General features: G+C 38.6%; 1 protein-coding gene across 2 annotated transcripts in view; it reads left to right on the top strand.

Moving 5' to 3' along the window:
* The window catches only part of ADAMTS14 (ADAM metallopeptidase with thrombospondin type 1 motif 14), a 223,474-nt gene that overhangs the window by 36,420 nt on the left and 172,523 nt on the right, over window positions 1-14,531 (top strand). For both annotated transcript variants that reach the window (XM_063434909.1, XM_063434908.1), the window contains exon 4: window positions 10,309-10,505. In XM_063434909.1, coding sequence (XP_063290979.1) covers window positions 10,309-10,505 — 197 coding nt within the window. The remainder of the gene's footprint in view (window positions 1-10,308; window positions 10,506-14,531) is intronic.

Genomic DNA, 14,531 nt, shown 5'->3' with positions numbered 1-14,531 from the left:
TTCTTTTCCAGTTACCTATGAAATGAGATGGAAATTCTAGTTACCACTTAACATATTTAAAAAAAAAATGTGCATTTTTACAAAGTGATAAAGGCAAAAAGTGCAATTATTAATGTATTATTCTATAATGTAAAATAATGTTCTTGTGTGGTTATAATGTATGAGCAGTATGGGCATTAAATAGTTTTTTTCGCCAAGGCTAATTTACTGATAATTGCAGAAGCGGTTACATTTTTTAATTTTGTCAATAATTTTTTTATTGGGGCAAAAGTACAGCATACAGAGAAGGCAATTCAAATAGAATATAAATCAAAGCTGTCCATATTGCAACTGACAGGTCAGTAACTAATTTTATAAAGAAAAAGGAACTCAAAACCAGTTGTCAGCAGAATTGAATAGGTGAGGTTAAATGTAGAACATGCAGAGTACAGTACAGAGTACAATATGAATCAAAGCAATAGTACATGTTTATACATAACACAAAACAAGTCAGAACCTCAACTTATAAGGAGCACATGAATAGATTTTGACAAAACAATAGGATAAATCCACCAGTTAGACTTGTGAATATATCAAGGAGATGAACCAAGTGCCCTTCCAGGAGTAACACTAATGGAACAGACATGCAATGCCAAATGTCAAAGACCTTCAATTGTATGGCTGGATGCTCTCATGAGGCAATTCGGGTTTATCCAAAGCTTAAGGTTGGGAAGAGCTGCCAATAGTGTGGTGGCAAATGAGAGGCTTAGGAGAGCCAGCTAGATAAGCAAAGTAAAACCTCATAACTCTATGACTCCAGCCCCAAGCCTTTGTAGGAGCCCAAACCCAGTGTCCTCTAAAACCGCCCCGTGTTGGTGTGCAGGCCAAGTTCTCTCAATCAATCTGTTACGGTAACGTGGCAAACAAGGGGCACTCCAAGAGCATGATCGGTGCCTGGGACAGAGATCCCTCCTGGCTACCATCCTGGGTAAGTGTCAACGAACAGAGGTGCCATTAGAGGAAACTAACTGATGGAATACCTATGTCTGCCACAGAAAGCTTCATAAGTGCACAGTACCGCTGGTAGAGACACTTCACAATAATTTACTGTCATTATTAAATGCCACAGGGTATTCTTCCTTCTGCTTTTGAAGTGCCTGTTCCATCATGATTTGTGTGGACACATGGTATACGGGGCATGTTAAACTGACGATGCTGCCACATGCCTTCAAACGCGATATTGCCTGGAGACTCAGACAAAGAGAGAAACACCCACTGGTCCAAAGGGGGGAAGGCTATGGCAAGAAGTCAGAAAAGGTAGAGGTTTCACTAGGCCAGAATATTGGCTGCCTCTACCCACATAGGTGCACATCAAGCCATGCAATGAATAGTCCATAATGTCCAAGAAAATAGTCAGAATACACTTAAATTGAGTGGAAATCTGCTGGAGTCTCAGAAAGAGCCTCAAGAACATTCAGCAATCAATATGTAAAGATTAGTGGGAAGCTGTTAAGTCGGCATCCTCCAGCATTGCAGTCTGGCCCCCCTTAGGTCAATTTTTTAACAGAGCAACTGACTTTCTTTACTGTTATAAACCACTTTGTGTCCCCCACCACAGACACTAACAGATTAATTCACTAAACACCAGGTTTTAGCAAAGTTTAGGCTAAAAGCTGCTGTTTTTTTTCTGTCAAGTGGCTTATGAGCCTCTCTATAGCAAGAGCTCTGAAGCCACGAGGAGACAATCAACGAAAACACCTGGCAGACGAAAAGAGCAGCAGTACCAGGTATCTATACGTTTGTGTGTGTGTGTATATATATATATGTGTGTGTGTGTGTGTAATACAGGATACAAACCTTTAACTTTTATCAATGTTGGTTTATTGTGCAATTCACATCATCTATAGATGCATATTTCTCCATAAACCCATGTTGACAAAGACCTACGAGTGCTACCTTTGATAATATATGCTATCTGTTAAGGACCACAGACTCAAATTATGCCCAATAGGTCGTATTGCTGGCAGCCCTCCCCAGTAATTATATTGGAGAAGGTCCTCTTGACTATCCCGCCTGCTTCATAACTGTTACTCCTGTGAGCTTTGTCTGCATCTGGCATCATGTACACAATTCATAAAATATTTGTTTTTTCTTTAGTCTGTTTATTCATAACAGGCAGGTGGAAAGAATGAAAACAATACTGATATTTCAAACAAGTATTCCTATATGATAGTATATTTAATGACATTTGAATCAGATAGATTCTTGGTTTCAAGAAACTCTATACATCAGCCAACGTCTTTCAGTACCTGGTCCAGAATGAGTCAAGAACAAAGTCCTTCAGCAATGAAGAAGCATGTAATTAATAGTCCAGTAGTGATGAACATACCTGCTAATGATCATGTTCATCACCGTTTTTTCCATCAGACTTGCTAATGAGTCTTGGAAAGATCTTACAAGGCTAGAATTGAGGATATGAGCGAGTTGAGGGGGCGGCAGAGACCATTTCTATGTATTATGTTATGTAAAGAGGTCTCCAACCAGTCAAAAGGATACCTCTTATGCAAATCATCCTTTTCAATGAATAGAACTATCAGATATGAAATCTCCCCACACACTTGCAACCACCCCTGGCCTCATTCCAAAGTATAAATAGCAGGCTCCATGTTGTATCATTTCTGCTGTGCCTCTATGCCTCCATGCCTCCATTGTCCTCAACTAAAAGGATGTCCTGAATTTGTTGTCCTCATAAATAAGCTATAATTGTCTCTGAAACAATGAATACGTTTGTTATATGGGAGTCTAATAGTTATGCCATAATGTTTCTAGATTGTGCTTTCCTTTAAAAGTTTGAAACGTAGTTTTGATTACCAGCCAAAAGGAAACGCATGCCATTGTTTATGTATGTATTTACTATCCTAGTGGCTTTTTCCCTTGTTTAAGTTTTATTTCACAATGGAGAATACACAGCTTTGCTCTCAACCATGGGACATCTGGGTAAATAAACAAATATGATGAGATGATAGGTTACTGTAAAAATCTACTATCTTCATCTTCCAGCTTAGAACAAACATCTGGCAAGCTCTCACATGAAAAGTTATGAACTCAGCACAGAACTACACTTCATGGCATTCCCGTTATACCAATAGCAATAGGGTTAACACAGTAGCTGTGAGGCTGTCCAGTGCCAGGAATTTGTTAAAGATAGACATTTAAGAGCTTATCCTAATTGTTGGCATGTAAGCCTTTAAAATTTCAAAGACTTTAATGTAGCGAGCGACTCTTCGATAATCACATGAAGTGTTTATCACTTAATGAGTTTAGATTTGCTTTGCGGGGAAGGCCTTCATGTTGCAAATTAGTTGAGTTCAAGGATGTTGGAAAGTGGGAAAGACTTTTGTAACTTTTTACATTGCATAAAGTAGCAATTTAAGCTTCAGGCCGAGATTACCTGACCACCTAAGAATTTTAAGACTTGTTTGATACAAAGTCTGTGCTGGCTTTATTTATTTTTTTATTTAGGAAGAATAAACAATTAGCAGTAGTTAGTGGATATGTGGCAATCAAACACTTAAATAATCGCTGTTAGTTGAGTGGACCTGCATGTTGCTGTTAATCAATTCACCAATGGTGGAAATACGAGTCTTGTGGGACCCCTTTCCTCATCTTTACAAGGCTCTATGAAGGATATCCTTGGTTCTTCTTCCGCCTACGCTGTGTTTGAGCATGTTTTTCTCATTTTTAGTTTGTGGGGAAAAAAAAACACCATTACAAAACACTGTATACAGTATATCAAATCGCTGTTAGTTGGAGCAGAGTTGTGTTTTTTTCCTGCGCTTGGCAATTTAAGCTAGGTACACAATATCTACATGTACGGGTATGATGGAGGTTCTAATAAGTTAACACTGGAGACCTTTCTAAAGTGGAAAGACTTTATTGCCTAAAACCACTACCGTGTGTGCACATTATTGTACACACTCAGTAATGTTGCCAGTTGTTATGCTTTCGATAGGAATGCAACAAAGGATCTGAAATGCAAACTCCCTTTGTTATAGGGAACACACATAACCTTTACATAACCACCTTCCATCAATGTCCTTCACTCCCTGTTGGCGTAGTCTTGTGGTAAAGATAAAGTGTTGTTTAACCGTGGGCACTCTATGCATTACTTAATAGTTTTCCATAGTTTACAAATTTGCAGCCAAGCAAGTACAGTAAGCTAAAAATTCACAGAAATAAAATTCCTAGATGTTATCTGGATTACTGCCAACCACGTTTTTCCGTTTTCTTGATTTATAAGTTCACTATTCACATTATCGTTACTAGCAGGGTTTAAGTTGTATAAACATATCCTAACATTTCATCCAGGCTTTTGGTTGCCAGTCACAAAAATCCTTTAACATGTTAGTCTGGGTACAAGATTTGATATGTGGTTTTAATGAGTGACGTTTTTGTTTAATTCCCATTTAGGAAAATGTTTGTCAATACTTTAAAGAAACAATATTGGCTTATTTTGCTATGTGTTTGTTCTATCCTAATTTCTCACTTTCTTGTTCAGTTTAGATACAATAATATATAACAAGTATTGCAAGCGGGAAAAGCTAAATATGAACCCTATGGCTGGTTCACGTGAGGTAGAGGGAAGATATTCAAAAAAACATGGTATATACATCTACAAATTAAACAATAAAGCTTTATAATTTGTACACAATACCTCAAAATACATTAATGTACTTCTAATACATAGCTGATTTTAGGAAAACTATTTTTGGCAGTTTTAAGTAGAATATGTTTAGGAGTGCATTACTGCCCCAATTGGCATGAATATTTTAATTTTTCAGACACATAGCCCTTTTTTCATAGGCATGATGTGTTTTGCTGTAAAATCCCAATAGTACACTGCCTCCTAGTGTGGCTTTTAAAAAGGCTTCAATAAAGCCCCTAAGATAATTGTTAACGACTAATGATACAGTGTGTTGGTGCAATTTGTTTAAAATATTTGTTGCATTCACAAATTACATCCATAAGGCCATTAAAAAAGTCCATATGTAATAATGCTTTAACACCCACAAATACTGAAAATAATATTTAGATTACATGCGTTTAAATTACTCCTCAGATATGGTGTCCATCAGTAGCAATTGTAACACCAACTCCTAAAGCACATAACTCTAACTTGATATATAGGGGGACAGACATTTTGTGTAAACTAAAACCCTATGCTCACATAAGAGAGCTAAACAATAGTACTTAAATAAAATGATGCACAATAGCTGGGCCTAAAATGTGTCACTTGTGTGATACAGCTTGATACAGCTGCCAATGGAGACTTCAGGCTTCGAAGGGCTATTGTGACCAGGGCTGTCTATTTGTAGACCACTCTGGATTATTTTTGGGCTTCTCATTTATTTTGTGGTAGTTGGGGAAATTTTTTTTTGTTGTTGTGCATTGTAAAACAGACGGCTATATCAGCCACAATAGCAGTCGCAGGCAGTCGTAACGTGTCATATGATAATACAATACAATTTTAGTGAATTAAGTGAAAATAAGACACAGTATTTAAACTCCTGTAGCGTGGAGGTGTCTGCACATTTTTAAGTATGTGGAATTTGAGAAACAGGCTTTTCTGAACATTAAAACAGGTTAATTACAACTGATTAATAAAATAAGGTCTCAATAACAAAATAAATTCTATAGTCTTACGGCATATAGAGCGGTGTCGCTCGTCTGGTAGGCGGGACACAGTAGGGTCATTAAGGCTAATCGCGCTAAACCCATCATGGGTCCACTATGTGTATCGGTTACCGCATTGTTAGGACTAGACCTATGAGTAAGATGAGAGTCTACGAGTATAGGCTTGTGTGTTTTGGGTTTGATAGGTCCGAGACACTATCCCGCTAATTGTGTCTGTGTATGGGTGAAGTCGAGTGGAGGCTTAGAGGCCTGGTATAAGCCTGTAATGGGGCTGCGCGTGCCTAGATTGAGGCAGCACCCGCGCTGTTCGTTGGGACCATTGTGGCGGGTAGGGAGTCATTTTAGCGGGTATGTCTCCGGGGTGCTTCCCCCCCAACGCATGTATAAACATACTACTATGTACAGGTCACTCAGTTAAACGCTATCTGAAAGTAGTAAGTAGGATAGCAGAGATAGATATAGGCAAGACACAAAGGCAAACAATAAAAATAATTAAGAAAATAAGAGAACAAGGCAGCAGTGTTATGAGCAGCCATAGAGGTTTGACAGTCCCCTTTCTTAATGGTTCAGGTGGTGGTTGCAGTCTGCGTCGTGCGGGTGGGCCTGCCTGGAACGAAGGGTTCAGAGGTAGCTGGGTTCCACTTGTGTGGCTTGCGGGTTGTGGGAGGTCGTCTCATGGCGTCCGCTGGAAGGCCCAGTGTAGGGAGGAGGGCTTCAGCCTCTTGTAAGTTCGTTATGAGGTGCGTAGCCTCCCCGTGGAGCACTTGGAGTTTGCAAGGTGATCGCCATCTGTATTTGACGTCGCGCTCGCGGAGCAGAGCTGTGAAAGGCCTTAGAGTAGAGCGCCAGGCCATAGTCCCCCTTGATAGGTCAGAGTAGATCGATAATGTCATGTCCTCAAAAAAGATCGGCGCGGTGTTTCGGATTGCGGCCATTATTAATTCCTTGTCCTGTCGTTTCTGGAGTTTGATAATTAAGTCCCTAGTTGCTGTCGGTGGGGCCGTTGGTGGTTTAGGGATCCGAAATAAGCCCTCTAGGCCCACTCCTTTGGCCTGTTTTGGTGGTAATATAGTGCTCACCAGGCGCCTCACGAGGTGGGGGAGTTCAGCTTCTGGGACAGATTCAGCTATGCCTCTGACCTTGAGGTTCTGGGCACGTCTTGTGTCCTCCATTGCTGCCATGGTCTGTTCCATCTTTGTGTGTTGTCGTTGCATTAAAGTCATCTCCTGTTGGAGTGCGGCAAGCTGCCTATTATGCGTATGGGAGGTTTGTTCCACGGTTGCCATGCGGTCAGTGAGGCCCTTTATGTCCCTCCGCATGCCCGCCACATCTTCCTGGATGTTCTGTCGGAGCTCTGCCAGCAGCTCCCTCATCTCTGATTTTGTGACCGGAGCTGAGTCGGGTTGTGTAGCAGGCTTTGTGGCAGGTTTCTCCGGAGCTCGCATGGCGGGCAGACAGATCTCGTCCGGCTCAGAGAGCATGTCGTCGGAGTCTTCGAGGCCGTCCATGTAAGCGGCCATGACAGGGTCTGGGGCACTTTGCGCTCGCCGCCACAGTTCTCCAATGCTGGTGCCCACCCGGGGCAAGTCGGGCTTAGGCTTCTTGCTTTTCCTGCCCATAACCACTGCGTACTCGGGTGGCTAGTCTGCGTTTTTGGGGGGTAATATCTCGGGTTTTGGGGTCTTTTAGGTCGCTTTTCGTCGGGAGCTCGCTGCGGGTGCAACTTGTCGGCTCGGCAGTTGGCTCCGCCCCCCTGGTAGTTGGGGAAATTTTGATTAGATAGTGCACTGCTTAGATTTTGCATGTTGTGATCCCATCAGATGGACGTATTGCATCTACATATAAAAGTAGAACAAAATGCAAGTAGCTAATTGGGGCAGTGTACTCAACCAAATATATCCTCCAGTGGTATAGGAATTGTGATATCCCACAAAATGGCATCTATCCCCAACATCTGAGCTGAACTTGGGGTAGAGGAGGTTGTCGATGCATGTAAACAGACTTGGGTCTGCAACAAATCACCAGCTGACAAAAAAGCTTAGGTATCTTCTGTCTCCATTTTGTTTTGTTTAAAAAACTTACAGCCAACTAGTTAAGCCTTTATTTACATATTGTTGAATACACGTTTAAACCATCAAAAATATAGCATATGTAAAAAACATATATCTACATATTAAATAGTTTGTAATATTTATCAAAAATATAAATCATTCGGGAAGCTTATCCAATAATATTAAATCGAGGCCCAATGTTAATTTAAAAAAAAAATAAAAATATATACCGGTGTGTGTATATATATATATATATATATATATATATATATATATATATATATATATATATATATGAAAGAAAAACGAGTATTACCCCACACTGACTATCTATGCCTTACACCCAACTACCCCCTAAATAACATCCCCACCACCCCAAAAACAAATAGAAAAATTATATACAACCTAAAGTTAAACAATGCAGCTCTGCTGCAGTTACATTGATTGCACAGTGGAAAAATATAGTGAGATAAAGTGCTTTGGAACAATTAATTTTGAGACAGAATGGAAGACGTTCAGTGTTTTCCTACACTGGTTTGTCGTAGTAGCTGTATACTCACCGTGGTTTTATTATTGTGACAAGGCAGGAGGGCTGCCGAAAAGCCATTACTAGGGAGCCTCTCTTCCAATGTAACCAGGGACAGATTGCAATAATGTCCGTAATAATACCATGCCCAGATCTTTGTGTGAATGAAGTACATCATGTGTCTTCATGTCACTTTTGCACCTAAAACTCTAGTACTACATGTATCTCAAGGGGTTAAATAAACAAGTTTGTGATATATTTCTTTTGGATTCCTCCGGTTCCGTTGTACAGTTGGGAATGTTTTTATGGTTTTCCCCATCAATCTTCTTCTGGTTTTATATGTTTCTGCTCTCTAGGGGTACGTTAAACTATCTGCAGCTTTCCTGGAAAATTCTGTGGCAATTAGGTCTCCTGTGCAGTGTGCAAGACACACATTTACCTAAATGACTGAGAGCAATGTTACTAAGCAGCATGCGTGTGCTCAACACTGGCCACAGATCTCCAAAAGGCTTTGTGATACCCAGTACTTTTTGTAGAGTGGTTATGCTTCTTCCAAAAAAAAACCCAAAGAAATTCAGCAGTGGAAAAAAAAAAATCCTGTAAATTGCATTTTATTTTATTTTAAATAAGAATTAATTCAATTCTATTGTCAGCCTGAAAAAAACAAACAAAAAAACAAGAAGATTTTCATGGTAACTTATGAAACGGTTTGAAATACTGGCTTGCTATGTATCTGGCAACTATTCCAAATGAAAATTCAGTCAGCCTTATGCGCACCAGAACGGTTTTAAAATGAATTCCAGGCACGCCAGCTATTTACGTGTTTGCTGACATATGCACATTATTATAGTGATTTCTATTATGTGTGCTCGTTCTTGTAACTCTTTTGTCGCACAAACATCCAATAGGAAAATATGCAGCGAGTTTGTTGCTCCGGTCTACATACATTTAACTGGTGTGAGATTAAAACTGATTATATAAATAACTGTAAAGTCATGTAAATGTAGATTATGTTTTTTGGTGTTTTGTATGGTTTTATTTTTAATTTTGTTATAAAGAACATTTAAATTTGAGATATGACTCTGTAATTCAGAAGAGCTGCAAGCAGGCTTAATTTAAAACGTAATTGTAGTTAAAGAAAAGTAAACAAACCAAATCTAGCAAATGCTTCAAAAATGATAACAAGGAAAGCTGTCCTGTTTAGAGATCCAAGTTTCCAAAAGGAGGTTCTGACTTCATGGGTTGAAATACAAAACTTACATAACTTTGTGACATAATCTATGGCCTGGTACACAGTAATGTGTTGCCTTTGAGTGACCTTAAAGAACACTATAGTGTTAGGAATACAAAGTAGTAGTTCTATCACTAAAGAGTTCCTCTGCAACTCCCCCTCCCTGCAGCACTGAAAGGGTTAAATAACCGTTTTTCTTTCACTTCTGTCCGCACCGATGGGGAACCCACTGCGCATCCACAACAAGAGCCGCACATGCATTTAGGCCTTTCGTATTGGCAAGCAGCTGGACATCTTAATGCAAAGTGTGAAGACGTCCAGCATTGTTTCATGGTGTCAAACTCTGTGAAACAGCAGGAAGCAACACTTTAATTTTAGTGATGTGAGTGGGGGTGATGCCAAAGACTGGGCTGTTCTGATAAATTTCAGGTAACTTACTAATAACAATTTATGCAACTAAAATGTAATTTAGAAAAAGAACAATACATCTTATTTACACATTGTAGTTTAAACATGTTACTGTGAGAATTATTTCTGTGTAGCTCTGTTCTTCACTTACCAACAATATGGAGCTCCTAGAAAAAAAAAAGGACGGTAGGACAAAAAATAAGGATTTTAACCCAAAATCTTCTAAATAGGGACATTTGGGAGGCAGGATATACCGGTAGCTTGCTCGTGGCAGAGTAGAACATCACGTATTACTTCAGCCATTTTCTTTTTACAGATTTAGTTATACTGGAATTTTATAAATACTGCAGATAATGTATTTTTTTCTGTAGATCTTTCTGCATTGGCTCAACATTCATCCTGTATTGCTTTCCTTCCAGTTGCCAGAAGTGGAGTGGGTGACCTGCCATACTCCCTGGATAAGATACAAGGCAAGCTACGGGAAAACGAGCGACGGAAGCGGCACGCCAAAAAGGATGACTATAATATCGAAGTGCTTCTGGCAGTGGATGACTCTGTTGTGCGTTTCCATGGAAAAGAACATGTGCAGAACTACGTCCTCACCCTCATAAACATAGTGAGGTTTTGAGAATTTCTTAATTTCATTGTTTGTCTTTTTGTGGATTTAATGATAAGCCTGATGAAAGAGAGCTGGTACCTTTTATACTTTATGTCTTGAGTGATTTATAGTGGACATGCTCGGGCATGACATAGTACAACATGCCAAATTAGCCGGTCTTCTATAATTTCTCTATCCTTTTTTTAAAGTTTTTTATTTATGCATACATTTTTTTCTATTTAGACATTTATATGCATTGTTCTGTGGTTAAGAAACCATGGGTTCTTAATAATTAATATTCAGTATAATGTTTTGAAGAGCAGTGGTATTTAATAGTAATTAATATAAATAAATAAAAAGATTTACAAAAGAAGCAAGCATTGTGTAACTTAAATGGGGTTAAATTAGGGATAATATTAATGGGACACTGCACTGACCAAATTGGCAAAAGAAAATGAAAATCACTTTTTAGTAGATATACTCCTCAATGAATATACATGCTTTCTTCCATGCATGTAAACATTGGAGTTATAGCTTAAAAGAGCTTGCAAAGGCTGCAGATCTTATGAACTGCATCCTTATCAAACGCTCAACTTTTTTAATAACCATTCAGCGTTTTAATTGGTTCCGTTGTGATCTTCCACACCGGTTTATGCATTGTGTGCACGTGCGTTGGAACATGCAAGCACACGCACACGTCTTGTCTGAGGTTGGGAGTAGCTGGGTGAGCTGATCTGAGGTCTAGGAGAAAGGCGCTCTCAATTAGCTTTGTCAGGGGAGCTAACGAAAGGGTGCAGCAAACCTACTTGGCAAGGGAGGTGTTCCATAGAAATTGGCACCTATATAAACTAGGGTTAAAATAGGATACTCCTCACCCATAACACCATTCAGCTTGCTGAAAATGTTGAAGACTTTCAAATTTAAAAAAAGGCTAGAAAAGTTGGTTCTTTTCTATGGAGATAAAAACCTCTCATAGTGGATATGATGGCACTCTAGTATGATATTTAAGGATTGCACAAACAGCAAGCTATCTGGAAACCTGTTAATTTGCAGGATTTGTTTTTCCAAGACATTAAGAATAAGCTTTTTAAAATTATGTTTTAAGACTATTCAAGTTCAATATTCAGTGAGAACAAAAAATATGTGGAATTCCCTGCACAAATAGGTTATTTTATTAGATTCTGTTGTTATTTGTTGAAAACATACTTAAAGATATTCAAGGATATAATTAATATCCTAGGAACCATTTATTAATCCATGGAGAAATCGGATTGACATTGTAGATGCCAGATTTTTTTTTTTTTTTACTTTTTTTGTCATAATTGGCAATTGCTTCAGTTTGGAGTTTTTTGCCTTTTCTTTTAAAGATATGTTAAAGTTTGAACTTGATGATCTTATAACTATGTAATTATGCATTTTATTATTTTTTATGAGATTATGTAGACAAGGTCTACCTTAGAATATGGTTCTAAACATCCACCATAAAACCATTATTACGAACTACCTAATTTAGTTGTTTATTTGTCACAATGTTGAATAAGCAAAACTAGGTATGTTTATGCAGCAAGGTTGGCATGGTCAGATTCACATTCGAGACACCCATAGAAAGAAAAAAAAAATAGGGGACTTCCACATCTCTAACATTTAAATTTTGGTGAATCTTGTACATATTGGTGAAAAATAAGCGTATGGAGTTAAAGGGACACTATAGTGCTAGGAATACAAATTTGTATTACTCTCCCTGTTCCTAGCTAAACTAGAAAAATGGTCAGAGTTGTGTCAACTGACATTTAATGTGGATAAGTGCAAGATAATGCATTTTGGGCATAAAAACCCAAAGGCAGAGTAAAGAATATTTGATAGAGTCCTAACCTCAACATCTGAGGAAAGGGATTTAGGGGTGATTATTTCTGATGACTTAAAGGTAGGCAGACAATGTAATAGAGCAGCAGGAAATGCTAGCAGAATGTTTGGTTGTATAGGGAGAGGTATTAGCAGTAGAAATAGGGAAGTGCTCATGCCATTGTACAGAACACTGGTGAGACCTCACTTGGAGTATTGTATACATTACTGGAAACCATATTGATAAGGATATTGATACTTTATAGAGAGTTCAGAGAAGGGCTACTTAACTGGTTCATGGATTGCAGGATAAAACTTACAAGGAAAGGTTAAAGGATCTTAACATGTATAGCTTAGAGGAAGGATGAGACATGGGGGATATGATAGAAATATTTAAATACATAAAAGGAATCAACACAGTAAAAGAGGAGACTATACTTAAAAGAAGAAAAACTACCACAACAAGAGGACATAGTCTTAAATTAGAGGGACAAAGGTTTAAAAATAATATCAGGAAGTATTACTTTACTGAGAGGGTAGTGGATGCATGGAACAGCCTTCCAGCTGAAGTGGTAGAGGTTAACACAGTAAAGGAGTTTAAGCATGCGTGGGATAGGCATAAGGCTATCCTTACTATGAGATAAGGCCAGGGACTAATACAAGTATTTAGAAAATTGGGCAGACTAGATGGGCCGAATGGTTCTTATCTGCCGTCACATTCTATGTTTCTAATTGTAGGTACCCCTACCGTGTAAACTATTTTTTAAAATAAAAATAAGTTTACTCACCTTCTCTCCAGTCAAGTCTCACTCTCTTCGAGAAGCATAGGGGACTGTTGGCACATGTGCCGTGTGGTCCACCAGTGAGTCTTTCATAGGAAATAATTGAATGCAATGATTGTCTATGACAAACCATGACAGCACTACGCATGTGTGGGTGAGGTCGTGGTATGCATGGGTATGAGAGCCAGAAATTAACAGTCCTAGCTCTTCATCCAGAGGGCTTAGAGGCGTGGCTTGAAGCCGAGCTACCAAGCCTTCTATCTACTAAAAGAATACATTTTGGGGCAATTTCAATGGAGGAATTACTGTAGGCCCTGTAACATTTCCAATAAGATGGCATTGTTTTGAGTACAGTATTCATTTAAATTTCTGAAGATTAACAGATATAATATTTACTTACCCAAAGTGAGGAGGTCTGCCGTTAAGTCATAAACAAATGACTTCCCTGGAGTATTCTGAGCAGTTGCAGATTGTGTCTTGCATATGTTGGATAAACATTGCATTACATAAAGTGTCATGTTTTGAAACAAACAATATTGGGCAAAAATATATAATATAGAACCTTTAGTTCAAATATTAGAGAATTAGAACTACAAGATCAAACATTTGATAAATATATATCAACATTGCAAATGTTTAGCTTATATGTACACACATATAAAAAAGGTTCACACATGTATGGAAAAAATTGTAAGATTCAATTTTTTCAGACATCAGAATACAACTTGAATTATTCCAAACATGCCTGGTCACCATATTGTGCACAGATGACAACAAAGTAGTGACAGCCTCCTGTCTCCTGTCAGTTCATTACCCTTTACGCCAGCACGTGAACTTCGGTACCAATCAGAATAGAGCATACATTTCATATATGTCAGCAGTGAAATAAAAAGTGTGTGCTATTTTATATCAGTCATTTATAGTACATCATTAGAACCCCTGTGTTTCTAAAGTCTGTATTAGTTAACAAGCAATTCAAATTGTTGTCTATAAGTGGTTCCAAACCCTTTCCTCCAAGGCACACTGACAGTCTAGGACAGGGATAGGCAACCTTCGGCTCTCCAGATGTTGTGGACTACATCCCCCATAATGCTCTTACACCCATAATGCTGACAAAGCATCATGGGAGGTGTAGTCCAAAACATTTGGAGTGCCAAAGGTTGCCTATGCCTGGCTCTAGGATTTAAATATTTACCAATTCTGTTTCAATTGGGAAATCAACAAAATGTGACCCACTGGTGTACCTCAAATACTGGGTTTGGAACCACTGTCGTGGGTTGATTTTTACCTTGTAAATTTACAAAACATAACTTGTGTAAACTTACAAATCTCTTGCACACATTCAAACACCAGTGATATTGTTAATCTTTGCAGTGATTTGTTTCAGTGGACACATTATCGTCATCCTTGCGTATGTTGT

Source organism: Pelobates fuscus, chromosome 10 (genome assembly GCF_036172605.1).
Source record: "Pelobates fuscus isolate aPelFus1 chromosome 10, aPelFus1.pri, whole genome shotgun sequence".
Lineage (NCBI taxonomy): Eukaryota > Metazoa > Chordata > Amphibia > Anura > Pelobatidae > Pelobates > Pelobates fuscus.
This window is presented reverse-complemented; position numbering and strand designations above follow the sequence as displayed.